This window comes from Rana temporaria, chromosome 2 (genome assembly GCF_905171775.1).
Source record: "Rana temporaria chromosome 2, aRanTem1.1, whole genome shotgun sequence".
NCBI lineage: Eukaryota > Metazoa > Chordata > Amphibia > Anura > Ranidae > Rana > Rana temporaria.
Window position 1 is genome coordinate 395,762,531 of NC_053490.1, and position 17,053 is coordinate 395,779,583.

The 17,053-nt window shown below is 43.0% G+C and overlaps 1 protein-coding gene across 1 annotated transcript in view; it reads right to left on the reverse strand.

Annotated features, from left to right (window-relative positions):
* LOC120927414 (amine oxidase [flavin-containing] B-like) overlaps window positions 1-13,241 on the reverse strand; it is a 105,237-nt gene extending 91,996 nt beyond the window's left edge. Inside the window, exon 1 of the mRNA XM_040338069.1 lies at window positions 12,924-13,241. Within this exon, the coding sequence (XP_040194003.1) occupies window positions 12,924-12,969 (46 nt within the window). The 5' untranslated portion in view covers window positions 12,970-13,241. The remainder of the gene's footprint in view (window positions 1-12,923) is intronic.
* Between the last annotated feature and the right edge of the window lie 3,812 nt (window positions 13,242-17,053).

Genomic DNA, 17,053 nt, shown 5'->3' on the forward strand with positions numbered 1-17,053 from the left:
TTTTTTATTTTTTATTTACGTATAGGGCTGGATTCAGATACAATGGTCTATCTATCCGCCCGGCGTAACGTATCTCAGATACGTTATGCCGCCGTAATTTAGGGCGCAAGTTCTGTATTCAGAAACAACTTGCGCCCTTAGTTACGTAACGTATCTGTGTCGTCGTAAGCCTGCCTAATTCAAATGTGGATGATGTGGGCGTGTTTTATGGATATTAACTGTGACCCTGCACATGCGCCATTCGTGAAAAAATCCCAGTGCGCATGCTTGAAATTCCCCCGCAAATCGTCATTGCTTTCGACGTGAACGTAAATTACATCCAGCCCTATTCGTGAACGACTTACGCAAACGACGTAACATTTTCAAAACTCGACGCGGGAACGACGGCCATACTTCATAGGATATCCCAGTGCGCATGTTAGAAATTCCCCCGCAAATCGTCATTGCTTTCGACGTGAACGTAAATTACATCCAGCCCTATTCGTGAACAACTTACGCAAACGACGTAAAATTTTCAAAACTCGACGCGGGAACGACGGCCATACAACATAGGATACGCCTCATATAGCAGGGGTAACTATACGCCGAAAAAAGCCTAACGTAAACGGTGTAAAAAATGCGCCGGACGTACGTTTCTGAATCGGCGTATCTAGCTCATTTGCATATTCCTCGCATAAATATATGGAAGCGCCACCTAGCAGCCAGCGTAAATATGCAGCCTAAGATACGACAGTGTAAGACACTTACGCCGGTCGGATCTTAGGGAAATCTATGCGTAACTGATTCTCTGAATCAGGCGCATAGATACGACCCCGCACACTCAGAGATACGACGGCGTATCTGGAGATACGCCGTCGTATCTTCTCTGTGAATCTACCCCATACTGTATAGTACTGCAGTCTACCAACCGCCGACCTCTTCTGTTTCCTAGTGCCAAAGATCTGATGGTAGCCAATGCACACACAGAAACACAGAAACGAGTGGAGGGAAATGTATATGTATATATATATATATATATATATATATATATATATATATATATATATATATATATATATATACACACACAGTATCTCACATAAGTTAGTACACCCCTCACATTTTTGTAAATATTTTATTATATCTTTTCATGTGACAACACTGAAGAAACTTTGCTACAATGTAAAGTAGTGAGTGTACAGCTTGTATAACAGTGTAAATTTGCTGTCCCCTCAAACTAACTCAACACAGCCATTGATTATTATTACTATTAATTAATGTCTAAACCACTGGCAACAAAAGTGAGCAGACCCCTAAGTGAAGATGTCTAAATTGGGCCCAATTAGTAATTTTCCCTCTTCGGTGCCACGTGACTGTAAAGGCTTGAGGTTTTTCAGACCGCATGAAGGTAAAAAGTCTTCTGTGTGAAGCAGTCCCCCCCGTATACTCTCCTGAGCCTCATCGTGATCCAGCGTGGTTCTGCTCCCCTGGGTCTCTTCCTCCTCCATTGGCTGAGACAGCAGCGGGAGCCATTGCACAATCAGCAGTTGGACTTCTGTTGAATATCCTGACAGTTTAAGAATTTCTAAATACCTACAGTATGTCTCTCAATTGATGATACAGAGCATAAAAATGTTGTGCTTACTGTAAATCTCTCTTTTTGTTTACTACTAATGGCGGCAATCAGCGATTTTTTTGTGACTGCGACATTATGGTGGACACATCGGACACTTTTGACACATTTTTGGGACCATTGTCATTTTTACAGTGAAAAGTGCTATAAAAATGCACTGATACTGTGAAAATGACAATTGCAGTGTATGGGTTAACCACTAGGGGGCGATGTAGGGTTAAGTGTGACCTCATGTGTGTTTCTAACTGTAGGGGCCGCCCCCTACAGTTAGAAACACACATGAGGTCACACTTAACCCTACATCGCCCCCTAGTGGTTAACCCATACACTGCAATTGTCATTTTCACAGTAAACAGTGCATTTTTATAACACATTTCGCTGGACGTGTGACGTCAGTGATCGTCTTTCCCTATATCAGGGAACAGACGATCACTGACATTGCCACAGAAAAGGAACGGGGAAGGTTTGTTTACACACACCTTTCCCCGTTCTTCAGCTCCTGTGACCGGATCACAGGACACCCGCAGCGATCGGGTCCACGGGTCCCACGGGCACGGTCACGGAGCTTCGGACCGGGTCACAACCCACGGCTGGGCTCTTAAAGGGAACGGATATATACGTTCATGCGCCCAGCCGTGCGGCAGTCCTTAAGTGGTTAATCTATACACAAATGTTATGCCTTTTATTTTTATTTCAAACTGAACGAGCTGTTTTACTAGGTCATAGTTTACAAGCTCTTCTTTAAAGCAAAAAACAGAAAAAAAAGCAGGAAACTGGATAAAAAAAACGCACTGGAACGCATTGAAAACGCATTTAAAATCCACCATGATGCAGAAACAAACGCACATGCAGAAACGCATCTAGAATGCATCCGACTGTGTTTCTGTAGTGTGAACTGGCCCTAAAGTTTTCTTTCTCTCAGTTGAATTTCTTTTAAAAATAGGGATTTCAGAGCTGGACAGCCTTATTGATGTTGGTTTTTTGTAGTAGTCGCTAATTTGCTGACATGTCTTGGTTCTGTACTGCTACCTTTTGACCCCTGCGTGGGTCCTTGCTCGGATTTATGCCAGATGTTGGCTGTGCTAGTGTACGTTTTGTATGTCTATGTGTTGTTGCAAATAAAATAAAAAAAAGATTTTCAAAAAAAAAAAAATAGGGATTTCAGCAGGAGAGGTGGAATTCCATGAAAAAATGCCAGAATTAGAATCTCTGGAGAGAATGGAGAAAACACCAGCTGGGTGATTCAGCACATTCTGTATACATGCATGGAAGTCTCCTGCAAGTCCACACTTTTAATACAAAGCTATTCAAAGGGAGTAGGAGAGGAAGAGGCCAAATGGGGGGTCTACGTTGTACTTTTGATACATTCCCTTTTTCGAAATAATCAAAAGCGGAGAATCAAATGGTTTGCCTATTCCTTATATATTCAGCATTTCTTTTTGAAATGTTACAAAGATGTATATGAGGCTTTTTATGTTTGAATCTTTTTATCATTTTTCTTTGTAAATCTAAATAATTCAATAAAAATGTAATAATAATAAAAAAAAGAAAAGTTACAAGGAAGCTAAATACATTCAGAGGTTTCAACACTGTTGTGTGTCTGTGTATTATTCAACAATCAACATGGCTGTTTACAGAGTGATATTTACATTACATGGTAGCATTAAAGCTAGTGGGGTGGATTCAGGTAGGGGCGCGCAAAACTGCGGCGGCGTAACGAATGACATTAACGTTAAACCTCCGCAAGTTTTACGGGCAAGTGCTTGATTCACAAAGCACTTGCCTGTAAAGTTGCGGCGGCGTAGCGTAAAAGGGGCCGGCGTAAGCGCGTGTAATTCATATGATCCCGTAGGGGGCGTGGATCATTTAAATTAGGCGCGTTCCCGCTCCGAACGTACTGCGCATGCGCCGTCCCTAAAATTTCCCGACGTGCATTGCGGTAATTATCGTCGCAATGACGTCTTAGGTATCGACGTGAACGTAAATGGCGTCCAGCGCTATTCACGGACGACTTACGCAAACGACGTAAAATTTTCAAATCGCGACGCGGGAACGACGTCCATACTTAACATTGGCTGCGCCTCCTAATAGCAGGAGCAGCCTTACGACGAAAACGACGTACGCAAACGACGTAAAAAACTACCGCCGTGCGCACGTACGTTCGTGAATCGGCGTAAGTATGCAATTTGCATACTCTACGCTGACATCTATGGGAGCGCCACCTAGCGGATACGCCGGCGTAATTGCTCTCTGAATCTACCCCAGTGTGTGGTAATGCATTTATGGGCGAGGTTAAAGAATATATATTTTTTTAAATGTCGTTTTTTTTTTAATAGCCCCATACACACGGTCTGAAATTTGTACGACGCCCGATCATCAGAAAATGTTACCATTAGTATGATCCTTGCAACAGTCGATTCGTAGTTTTCGGACAAAATTTTTTTTTTGTCGTATGTGAACTCAACATCCGATTTTAGTTTAATTAGTACATTTTTTGTCCAAAAAAAAAAAAATCGTAAGAGCAAGACTACGCATGCTCAGAAACAAAAGAATACATACAAAACGATTCAACACATTACGTCACTTCTGATGTTGCATTCTGTTTTACGAGAATTTTTTCGTATCGGAGTAACCTCTTCACTTTCGACATGAGACTAGCATGCAACAAAAAAACGGATGAACGATGGTTCGAAAATCTGATCGTGTGTACGAGGCTTAACACAATACACAATTTAACCACTGGTAAAAGCTATACAGTATCTGCTTAATTCCTTTGCCGATTACAGACCCAGACGAATCCTTAGACCAGTGACACATTATCAGACTACTGTTGTAATTAGTCATTAGCTTTAGGCTTGCCCCTGCCATGGCTTTAACCACTTGCCGACTGCTGCACGCCGATATACATCGGCACAATGGCAGCAGTGGGAAAGTGGGCATACCTGTACGTCCCCTTTAATGTGTGGTCTAGTGGGAGCACGCGCGCCACATACTGCGTGACCGTGCCCTGCGTGACCGCGCCCAACCTTGAGTGAGTCGATGTCCACCAGTGTCCCGCGATCGTGGCTCGGAGAGGCAGAACGGGGAGATGCCTATGTAAACAAGGCATTTTCCTGTTCTGCCTAGCAACATAACAGGGATCAACTGCTCCCTGTCATCGGGAGCAGTGATCTTGGAGCGTTGATCTTGTTGTGAGACCATCCTCCCTACAGTAAAGCCTCGTACAGACGATCGGATTTTCTGCAGACAAAGCGTAGGACTTTTGTCCGAAGGGCGTTGGCCGTGAACTTGTATTGCATACAAACGGCAATGAATTGCCAGCCAACAAACACAAAACTACATTGTTTTTCCGCTCTTTAGCGCCACCCTTTGGGCAACTTCTGCTAATGTTGTGTTATGGTTAGCATTGCTTCTCAGCATGCGTGTTTGTAGTTTGGAGTTTTGTCCGATGGACTTGTGAACATGCGATCGGAAAATCCAACAACACACAATTGTTGTCGGAAAATTTGTCAATTGTCCGATAGAGCATACACACGGTCTGATTTTCTGACAGCCTGTCATCACACATTTTTCCAGTTGGAAAATCCGATCGAGTGTATGGGGCTTTAAGCCTCGTACACACAATCTGATTTTCCAACAGGAATTGTGTGTTGTCGGATTTTACGACAGGAATTGTGTGATGACAGGCTGAAAATCCGACCATTTGTATGCTCCATCGGACAATTGTGGCGGCAATAGATGGTATAGCTCTGGCATGGGTAGCCTCGTTCCTGCGAGACAGGGTTCAGAGGGTATAGCTGGGACCATTTTATTCCTCTGTCCCCTGTCTTGCAGGGTCCCACAAGGATCGGCTTTTTCTCTGATCCTTTTTAACATCTATATGAGGCTACTGCTATGCATCATTCGCCACCACAACTTCCCGTTCCATGTCTATGCTGACGACACCCAGGTCTACTTCAAACTATCCAAGAAAGGGGAGGATCAGGACATGCTGGCCTCCTGCCAGGAGGAAATCCAATCCTGGATGGGTGCCAATTATCTCAAACTAAATGGCACCAAAACTGAATGCATCATCTTCAGTAACCAGGTGTATTCCAACTTGTTTCCATCCTGGCCGGAATCTTTAAAACCTTTTCCGATTCCGGCCACTCAGGTCAGGGACTTGGGTGTCATCTTTGACTCTAGGTTGAACTTGTGCCCTCAGGTAAATCAGGTGGTGAGCTCATGCCACTTCCACCTGAGACTCCTGAGGTCGACTTTTCGCTATATCGCATACTGATAAGATCGCCATGGTCAATGCCATTATCAGCAGTCGATTGGACTACTGCAACGCTCTGTACCTGGGCTTGCCTGCTCGTACCGTCTACAACAAGGGTCTCAAACTGGCGGCCCCCCAGCTGTTGCAAAACTACAAGTCCCACGAGGCATTGCAAAGCTGACAGTTACAAGCATGAATGCCTCAGGCAGAGGCATGATGGGACTTGTAGTTCCACGACAGCTGGAGGGCCACCAGTTTGAGACCCCTGGTCTACAAGCTCCAGTTGATTCAGAATGCCGCAGAGAGATTACTGATGGGGGTTGGTTGTCGTGACCACATTACTCCATCTCTAAGATCCAGGGGTCAAGTCCTGGGGAAAAAAGTGTGGGAACTCCCACCTAAAATCCACTCCCCCACCAAAAAAAAAAATAAAAAATTATACGCTCATATGCATAATTACTAAACCGCATGTTTTTTTTCGATCCACTGTACCTTAGTAATCCTTTATGTTACTGGCCACTTCCTGTATATGGATTCATCGTGTAGTGTACGGGTATTCCGTCACTTCCTCGATGCCGCAATGTCTCCTGGGAGCTTTTGTCATTGTTCCCAGGAGACATTGTGGAGGTCTGCCACGAGTTATCGCGGGATTTAGAAAGAACTTTCTTAAAGACATTAGAGACATTGCGGCATCGAGGAAGTGACGGAATACCCGTACACTACACAATGAATCCATATACAGGAAGCGGCCAGTAACATAAAGGATTACTAAGGTTCGCCTGCCCCTGACAGTGACTAGAGCTGGGCATCGCCGCTTAGTGAATGATTGGCTCGGGCGGCTCGGCTGCTCTAGTCCTGCAAAGGGAACTGAGTTCCTGCTGTGAAAAAAGTGCAGGAACTCCGTTCCCACGCGTTCCCTTAGGACTTGAGCCCTGCTTAGAGCCCTACATTGGCTGTCCGTGAAAGAACGGGTTCTGTTCAAAACTGGATGTCTTGTCCATAAGGCATTGCATGGATGTGGCTCAGAGTACCTGAAGGAAAAATTCATCAAGTATGCGCCTACCCGATCTTTGAGATCGGCGAATCTGGCCAAATTGAAGATTTCAAAATTCAAAAAGAAAAAGTGCGGAGGGAGAACCAGTGAAGTACAAGGAGCCAAATTTTGGAACTCCTTGCTTCTGAAACAAACTTGAGAATGACCTTTTGAAATTTCGAAAGGAATTGAAAACCATACTTTTTGTACAAGCTTTTGGAGTCACCTAATTTTAATGGTGTGTGACAGACAGACCCCCAGGTTTTTACTCTGTGTGTTGTCATTCTGGTATGTTGGTCTTTTAGGCCCCTTTCACACGGGGCAGGGGAGGTGCGGTGGGGGTGTAGCGGCGCGATTTTTAGCGCTGCTATACCGTCGTATTTACAGCGATATTCGGCCGCTAGCGGTGCGGTTTTAACCCCCGCTGGCGGCTGAAAAAGGGTTAATACCGCCGGCAATGTGCTTCTGCAGAGGCGCATTGCCGGTGGTATTACCACGGTTTCCCATTGATTTCAATGGGAAGGAGCGGTAAAGACCCCCCTCCAATACCGCTCCAAAATAGCGGCTAGCAGGACTTTTGGAGCGGTCCTGCTAGGGCACCGCTTCAGTGTGAAAGCCTTCGGTCTTTCACACTGAAGACTGCAGGGCGTGATTTTTTCAGGCAGTATAGCAGCGCTATTTTTAGCGCTAAACCGCCTGAAAAACATGTCAGTGTAAAAGGGGCCTTAATGTCAATGTTTTTTATTTTGTGCATCGAGGCCTTCGGGTAAGACTGCATAAAAAAGTAAAAAATAGATATTTTTTCAAAATTGTCGCTCTATTTTTGTTTATAGCGCAAAAAATAAAAACCGCAGAGGTGATCAAATACCACCAAAAGAAAGCTCTATTTGTGGGGGGGGGAATAAGACGTAAATTTTGCTTGGGTGCAGCGTCGCACGACCGCGCAATTGTCAGTTAGAGCGACGCAGTGCCGAATCGCAAAAACTGGCCGGGTCCTTTAGCTGCCTAAAGGTCCAGGTCTTAAGTGGTTAAAGGAACACTAAAGGCAAAAATGTTTATTTTTTTTTACATAACAAACATGTTATACTTACCTCCACTGTGCAGCTCGTTTTGCACAGAGTGTCCCCGAACCTGGTCTTCTGGGGTCCCTCGGCGGATGTCTCGGCTCCTCCTCGCAAGGTGAAAAAACATTTACCTTTACGACCCCTTTAAGCATTTTAAGAAATATAAATAAATACAAATTCACGGCCAACGCCCTTCGGACAAAAGTCGTATGCTTTGTCCGATGGAAATCCAATCGTGTGTACGAGGCTTTAGAATCACTCCCTAGAACACACCTAACCCTTTGATCGCTCCCCTAGTGTTTAACCCCTTCGCGGCCAGTGTCATTTACACAGTATTCAGTGCATTTTATAGCACTGATCGCTGTATAAATGACAATGGTCCCAAAATAGCGTCAAAAGTGTCCGATGTGTCTGCTGCTATGTCGCAGTCAGGATAAAAATCACAAATTGCCGCAATTACTAATAAAAAAAAATTATACAAAAATGCCATAAATCTGTCCCCTATTTTGTAGACGCTCTAACTTTTATACGATATACGATAATTGCGATATTTTTTTTTTTGCCAAAAATATGTAGAAGAATACATATCGGCCTAAACTGAGGAAAACATACTTTTTTATATATTTTTTGGTTTAAAGCGCAAAAAATAAAAACCACAGAGATGATCAAATACCACCAAAAGAAAGCTCTATTTGTGGGGGGGGGGGGGGGGAAAGACGTAAATGTTGCTTGGGTGCAGCGTCGCACGACCGCGCAATTGTCAGTTAAAGCAAATCAGTGCCGTATCGCAAAAAGTGCTCGGGTCAGGAAGGGGGTAAATCCTTTCCGGGGCTGAAGTGGTTAAGGCAAATTCTGTGGCTTTTGTATTCGAGATCCTAGCTAATTAAATTTTCAGATTCACACATTTTTTTTTTTTAAATAATGCACTGCATGGTCCACAATCTGTGGCGGATGATATTTTTGTTAACAGTGTAAAATCTCACCTTTGTTCATCCTAATAAACCTGTTATGCTGCGTACACACGATCGGAATTTCCGATGAAAAAAGTCTGATGGTGCGTGGGCCCCATTGGACCTTTTTTTCGTCAGTGTTTAGAAATAGAACATGTTTTATTTATTTTTTTGATGAAAAAAAAAATTATAGGAAATTCGCTGTATAAATGACAATGGTCCCAAAATAACGTCAAAAGTATCCAATGTGTCCGCTGCTATGTCGCAGTGAGGATAAAAATCGCAGATCGCCGCCATTACTAATAAAAAAAAAAAATTATACAAAAATGCCACAAATCTGCCCCCTAGTTTGTAGACGCTATTGACTTTTTTCATCGGAAATTCCGATCGTGCGTGGGCCCCATCTGACTTTTTTCCGTCGGTGTTTAGAAATGGAACATGTTTTTTTTTTTCTTCGATGGAAAAAAAAACGATAGGAAGTTCCTATTGTCTGTGTGCAGCTCCGATGAAGAAAAAACCCACGCATGCTCAGAATCAAGTCGACACATGCTCGGAAGCATTGAAATTCATTTTTCTCGGCTCGTCGTAGTGTTTTACGTCACCACGTTGGACGGTCGGAATTTAGTCTGACAATGTGTATGCAAGACTGATGGACAGTGGCGTATCTAAGGTATGGCAGCTGTGGCAAGTGCCATGGGCGCCATGGGGTGAGGGGGCGGCAAAAAAAACTCCCTCCGCATGAAAAAAAACTCTACCCATCCTCCTGGACTAATATAGCCCCTGGCGCCGCAGCCAGCCTGCTGGATCGCGGCGACGGTGTTCTATCAGATAGCCAGCTGTTGGGCTTGGCTTAGGCTGAGGGAGGCTCTGTCAGTAGGGAGGGGTGGGGCAGGGAGCTCCACTGACACTCTGACCCTGCCCTGCCCCTCCCCATGTACTCTGTATGTGCTCGGAGCGCCTATCCTGGACCACAAATATTCCCGCCCCCTACCGCTAAAGCCTCACCCCCTGTCGCACAAAAAACCTGACTCCCAATGTTGTTTACCCCCCTGTATAGCTGTGCATTGTTTAAATTTTAAAACTGGCTACTTGGTTATCTCCTGTAGTATGTCACATTCGCAGTCTGATCATCTCCTGTAGTATGTCACATTTGCAGTCTCTGGTCATCACCTGTAGTATGTCGCATTCGCAGTCTGATCATCTCCTGTAGTATGTCACATTCGCAGTCTGGTCATCACCTGTAGTGTGTCACATTCGCAGTCACTGGTTATCACCTGTAGTATGTCGCATTCTTAGTCTCTGGTCATCACCTGTAGTATGTCGCATTTGCAATCTCTAATCATCTGTACTATGTCACATTCGCAGTCTGGTCATCTCCTGTAGTATGTCACATTTGCAGTCTGATCATCTCCTGTAGTATGTCGCATTCACAGTCTCTGGTTATCTGTAGTATGTCACATCCGCAGTTTGGTCATCACCTGTAGTTTGTCACATTCTCAGTCTGGTCATCACCTGTAGTATGTCACATTCGCAGTCTGGTCATCACCCGTAGTATGTCGCATTCGCAGTCTGGTCATCACCTGTATTATGTCACATTCGCAGTCTGGTCATCACCTGTAGTATGTCACATTCACAGTCTCTGGTTATCTGTAGTATGTCACATCCGCAGTCTGGTCATCTCCTGTAGTATGTCACATTCGCAGTCTGGTCATCACCTGTAGTATGTCACATTCGCAGTCTGGTCATCACCCGTAATATGTCACATTTGCAGTCTCTAGTCATCTGTAGTATGTCACATGTGGAGTCTGGTCATCTCCTGTAGTATGTCACATTCGCAGTCTGGTCATCTCCTGTAGTATGTCACATTCGCAGTCTGGTCATCTCCTGTAGTATGTCACATTCGCAGTCTGGTCATCTCCTGTAGTATGTCACATTCGCAGTCTCTGGTTATCTGTAGTATGTCACATCCGCAGTCTGGTCATCTCCTGTAGTATGTCACATCCGCAGTCTGGTCATCTCCTGTAGTATGTCACATTCGCAGTCTGGTCATCACCCGTAATATGTCACATTCGCAGTCTGGTCATCTCCTGTAGTATGTCGCATTCACAGTCTCTGGTTATCTGTAGTATGTCACATCCTCAGTCTGGTCATCACCCGTAATATGTCACATTTGCAGTCTCTAGTCATCTGTAATATGTCACATTTGCAGTCTCTGGTCATCTCCTGTAGTCGAAATACTAATGGCCCATACTCACGATCCGAATATCGTACGACGGATCGTACGACCTTTTTCGCTTAATAGTCGCAAGTAAAATTAAATAGGTTATTAAAGTCACAAAAATTCTCGTACGACCGAAAAAAATAATCGGAAGTGTTGTAATGTATTTGTATTGTATTTTCGGACGACAACTGTACTGACTAAATGAAAATCGTACGATCTGACATCGTACGAGGAAAATTTTCGTGCATGTCCGATCGAATAATATCGCATGAACTGTCGTGATCGGCTCTCGAAAGTAGTGTACACACGATTCTTCATCGGACGATCGATCGTTTATATTCTGTAGTTGCATCTACAGTAAGTAGTACATGCTGTTGCACAAATCACTTTATTACACTTTTATTTCTGATATCTGTGGCTATGCATATTTATTTAATCCATATTGAGCACTATATTTGATTGGCTGCTTCTGCTTGGCACACACGCACAATCAAATAGTGCTTAATACGGATTAAATAGATATTCTAAAGTGTAATAAAGTGATTTGTGCAACAAGCTACTTAAACAGTCCACATTCATTGAAAGTTCATGTAGTTCCAACTTTACAGTACATGAACTTTCACTGAATGTAGAAGGTTTAATGAGCAGGGGTGAACTGACCCATCGGGCAGTCTATGTAGCGCCAATCCTTAATTTGTTAATTGAAATATAAAAGAGCTTAACTTGTAGTTTTGTTAGGCCCCATGCACACGAGAAGCAATTACAAACACCTCTAAACTCTCGTTTTCAAAGGCAAAAACCGGTGTTTAAAACGCTTGTTTTTGCCGCGAATTGCACAGCGTTTTGCCGCGATTAGCAGCGTTTTACCGCATTTGCGGCTGTCATCGCTTATCTCAAAGACATTGTAGACCCTCCCAAAGTTTAAAACGCAAAAATAAAACGCTTCTGAACCCAAAATTTTGCGTCTGAAAAAACAGACATAAACCCAACTGCTTTAAAACGCCAAGAAACGTGATTGTGTGCATGGACACATAGGATAACATTAAATGTGTTCAGGGGCAGTTGAAAAAAATGCTCAAATGCCTCTGAACTCGAGTTTAGCAGCGTCTCGTGTGCATGGGGCCTTAGCTGTTTTTTTTTTTTTTTTTTTTGACAGGGGCGCAGTTTCAGTGCTTGCCATAGGCGTCATTTTCACTAGATACGCCTCTGCTGATGGAAGTCAGCTTCATCGGAATTCCGTCGGAAAATTCCATAGTATTTTATTCCATCGGAAATTCTGATCGTGTGTATGCGGCATAAGAGTTTCAAACAGCTAATAATAATAATATAGCAAAAAATGTATAGAAAAAAGGGAAAAAGAAAAATCCTGCTTTATCCTGTAAAGAATGTCAGGAGTTGACAGGGAGCTAACGGTCCAGATTAGGCATCCTGACCTCTGGGGGTTTTGGAACTTTCACCCAATTCGTGTTGCCAATAGTTACACTTTAGATATACGATGATAACCATCAATGTAGAGAAAATAACGCTGTACACGCTTTCTATTTCTGCTACAAATACTATACTTAAAATGTACATACATGGAAATGTTCTTTGCTGTATTCCTCAGTATCAGACACACCCACCTTCCCCAAACACGCCATAAAACCAGCGCCATCCTTCATCTAAACACTCTAACACGCACGTATTCATAGTAGATGTGAAGAAATGCTTCTATTTATGCTTGTCATTTTCACTGAACACCTTGCCCTTCCACACTCACAAAGCACACATTCTGCAATAACAGACCTGAAATGCCTCCACCAATGACAATGACATCATAAGTGTCCCTCATCGTTCTTCTTCTTTCTTCCCAGGACTCCTGGTTAGTATGCAAGAGTGTCTTTTCCAGGCTGAGACTGTCAGAGGTGAGTGATGTCCCCGGTATTGTTCTCGCACAGCCTGCAGTTGCTTACAACAGAAGGAACTGAGTGCTATGGGATTGGCTGCTGGAGGAGTGGGTGTACTGAGAGAGCATAGAATTGGAACCTGGCCTATATACACAGTGTGGTGTATATTTTATCTCCTCTAGAGCAACATTTCTTTTCTTCTCTAAATGCTTCGTCTGCTGAAAGTAACCAGTTATATATTGCATAACAGTTTATCCAATGAGCCCTTCTGGAAATTCTTGTAAATTATTAACGTTTATCGTTTCTACTTTCTTATTTTTTATTTTTTTTTGCATTACACAACACATTGCTGTTGAACTTTATTCTCGCAAAAGAATGTTAAGGTGGTTGTAAACTCTGCTACAGTACTTTTACCTACAGGTAAGCCTATAATAAGCATAGCTCCCTGATTTCGAGGGACTGGAGCAATAAGCATAGCTCCCTGATTTCGAGGGACTGGAGCAATGTCCCTCTTTTCTCCTCATTTGTCCCTCCTTTTGGTCTGATCTATATAGTTGTATATAAAATCAGGGCTTTTTTTCAGGGGGAACTCAGTTCCACCACCTCTGGCTCAGACCCTTTGGTGCCTGCTCACCACAATCACTTGTAAACACAGAAGTCTGGTTTCTGTGTTTACAAGTGACAGCTCTGCACTCTGTGTGTAACCCCCTGAACTCTGCACTCTGTATGTAATGCAATCCTGGTATTTAATGCCCCTTTAAGACCCTTCTACTGTTTGTGAAATCTGAACGGGGTCGTGGTTGAGTTCCTGCACCTATTTTCTGAGAAAAAAAGCTCTGTATAAAATGCATTTTTTTTTATCTTTCAAAAAAGTGTTTCCAAGTGCTAAACCTTCTAAATTTCTGCGTTTGTCAATTTTAACCACTTCAGCCCCGAAATGTTTTACCCCCCTTCCTGACCGGAGTACTTTTTACAATTTGGCACTGCGTCGCTTTAACTGACAATTGCGCGGTCGTGCGATGCTGTACCCAAACAAAATTTGCGTCCTTTTTTTTTACACAAATAGAGATTTCATTTGGTGGTATTTGATCACATAAGCGGTTTTAATTTTTTGCACTATAAACAAAAAAAATGCGACAATTTAAAAAAAATTTTTTTTACTTTTTGCTATAATAAATATCCCCAATAATGTTTTTAACCACTTAACGACCCGCCCATGGACAAAAGATGTCTACAGTGTTTGTTAAATTTTGGGAGGACGTCTATGGATGTCCTCCCAACATCGTGCTCCCGCACGCCCCCTGTGGCGCGCACATGGAAGTGTCCGCGACCGCCGGGTCCATGAATCGCGGTAAATAGCCGCTGATAGTGTACGTTTACCACGTGATCGCTCTGTCAAATGACGGAGCGATCACTTGTGAACAAACCAGCATCATTTGACGCTGGTTCCTCCCTCCCCTCTCTGTACCGATCGGTACAGTGTGAGAGGGAGCGAGCGGATGGCAGCCGCACTGTGGGCTGGACAATTGCAGTCACAGATCCAGCCATCCATGCTTAGCCTATTTTCTGAGAAAAAAAGCTCTGCAAGGGATGTTTACATTCCTTGTAATAGGAATAGAAGTGATTAAAAGTGATTTTTAGGGAAAAATGTGTCAAACTAAAATAAATAAAGTAAAATGAACAATAAAAAAAAGTTTTATAAACTGCCCCTGTTCCCATGTGCTTGCATACAGAAGCAAACGCACACGTAAGTCCCGCCCACATATGAAAACCATGTTCAAATCACACATGTGAGGTATTGCTGTGAGCGTTAGAGCGAGAGCAATAATTTTGTCCCTAGACCTCCTTTCTAACTAAAAATATGAAACCAGTAAAAATATTTAAAGCGTCACCTATGGGGATTTTTAAGTAGCAAAGTTTGGCACCATTCCACGAGCATGTGGAAATTTGAAGGGTGACATGTTAGGTATCTATTTACTCAAGGTAACTTCATCTTTCACATTATGCAAAAAGATTGGGCTAACTTTAATGTTTTGTTTTTTTCAAAGCACAAAACTGTTTTATTTCCTAAAAAACGCGTTAGAAAAATTGCTGCGCAAATACCGTGCGTGATAAAAAGTTGCAACGACCGCCATTGTATTCTCTAGGGTCTTTGCTAAAAAAAATATATAATGTTTTGGGGTTCTGTGTAATTTTCTGGCAAATAAATGATGTTTTTTACGTAGGAGAGAAATGTCAGAATTGGCCTGGTTGCTCCAGAACGCCTAATGGTGCTCCCTGCATGTTGGGCCTCTGTATGTGGCCACGCTGTGTAAAAGTCTCAAGCCCCATACACACGACCGAGTTTCTCGGCAGATTTCAGCCAGAAACTCGGTCGGAGCTGGATTCTGCCGAGAAACTCGGTCGTGTGTACACTTTTCAGCGAGGAAGCCGACGAGGAACTCATGGGGCCGAAAAGAGAACATGTTTTCTATTTCCTCGTTGTTCAATGAGGAAAGTCGGCCCGCCGAGATCTCAGCGGCTTCCACACTGAACTCGACGAGGAACTCGATGTGTTTGGCACGTCGAGTTCTTTGGACGTTTGTACGGGGCCTCACACATGTGGTATCGCCATACTAACCTGCTAATATGACAATTTTATGAAAAAAAAATCTTGATTTTGCAAAGAATTGTGGGAGAAAATGACAACTTTAAAAAACTCACAATACCTCTTTCTAAATACCTTGGGATGTCTTTTTTCCAAAAGGGGTCATTTGGGGGGTATTTGTACTTTTCTGGCATGTTAGGGTCTCAAGAAATGAGATAGGCCGTCAGTACTTCAGGTGTGATCAATTTTCAGATATTGGCCCCATAGCTTGTGGTCTCTATAACTTTCACAAAGACCAAATAATATACACCAATTTGTACTTATTTTTACCAAAGATATGTAGCAGTGTAAATTTTGGCCAAAATGTATGAAGAAAAATTTTAAATTTGCTAAATTTTATAACAGAAACTAAGAAAAATTCATTTTTTTACTGAATTTTCAGTCTTTTTTATTTTATAGCGCAAAAAAAAAAAATCCAACGGTGATTAAATACCACCAAAAGAAAGCTCTATTTGTGTGAAAAAAAGGACAAACGTTTAATTTGGATACAGTGTTGTATGACTGAGTAATTGTCATTCAAAATGTGAGAGCACCAAAAGATGAAAATTGGTCTGGTTATTAAGGGGGTTTAAGTGCCCAGTTGTCAAGTGGTTAAAAAACAAGTTTCTTCATTAGGCCATTATATATTCTTCTACATATTTTCAGTAAAAAAATCACAATAAGCGTATATTGATTGGTTTGCGCAAAAGTTATAGCGTCTACAAACGATGGGAAAGATTTATGGCATTTTTATTATTATAATTTATTTTACTAGTAATTGCATTGATCTTCATTTTTTTAGTGGTACTATGACATTGCAGCAGACAGATCGGACACTTTTGACACATTTCTGGGACCACTGACATTTATACAGCGAACAGTGCTATAAAAATGCACTGGTCGCTGTGTGCATCGCATAGTAGCCCATTATGTGACACTTACCTGCAGGAGAAGCCCGCGATCTCCCCGTCTTCCTCACTAGTAGAGAGCGTCTATTGTTCACCCCTCTTCCTTCCAGGGCCGCAAACTTCGGCTCTGTGACTGGCCGTAGTCACGTGATGTTGCGTGACATCACTCCTGCAAATGCACATGGGAGCCGCCTTTAATGGCATGACCCGAGCTAGAAATGGCACAGCGTACCCTTTCTAACTCTGGCACCGTACTATAATAATACCCGATTAGGCTTCACTCTTACAATTATTCAAACACTTAATCAGAGCCCTTTACAGACATCCCAACCTGCAAAAACTAATTTCAGGGAGGTGACGTGTTGCGGCTGCCCGGCCCCCCCCCCCCCCCCAATGACATGCAGCCTTACCAGTGCCAATGAATTGCAGTGTTACCAATGCCAATTAATTGCAGCCTTACCAGTGCCAATGAAATGCAAACTTACCAGTGCCAAT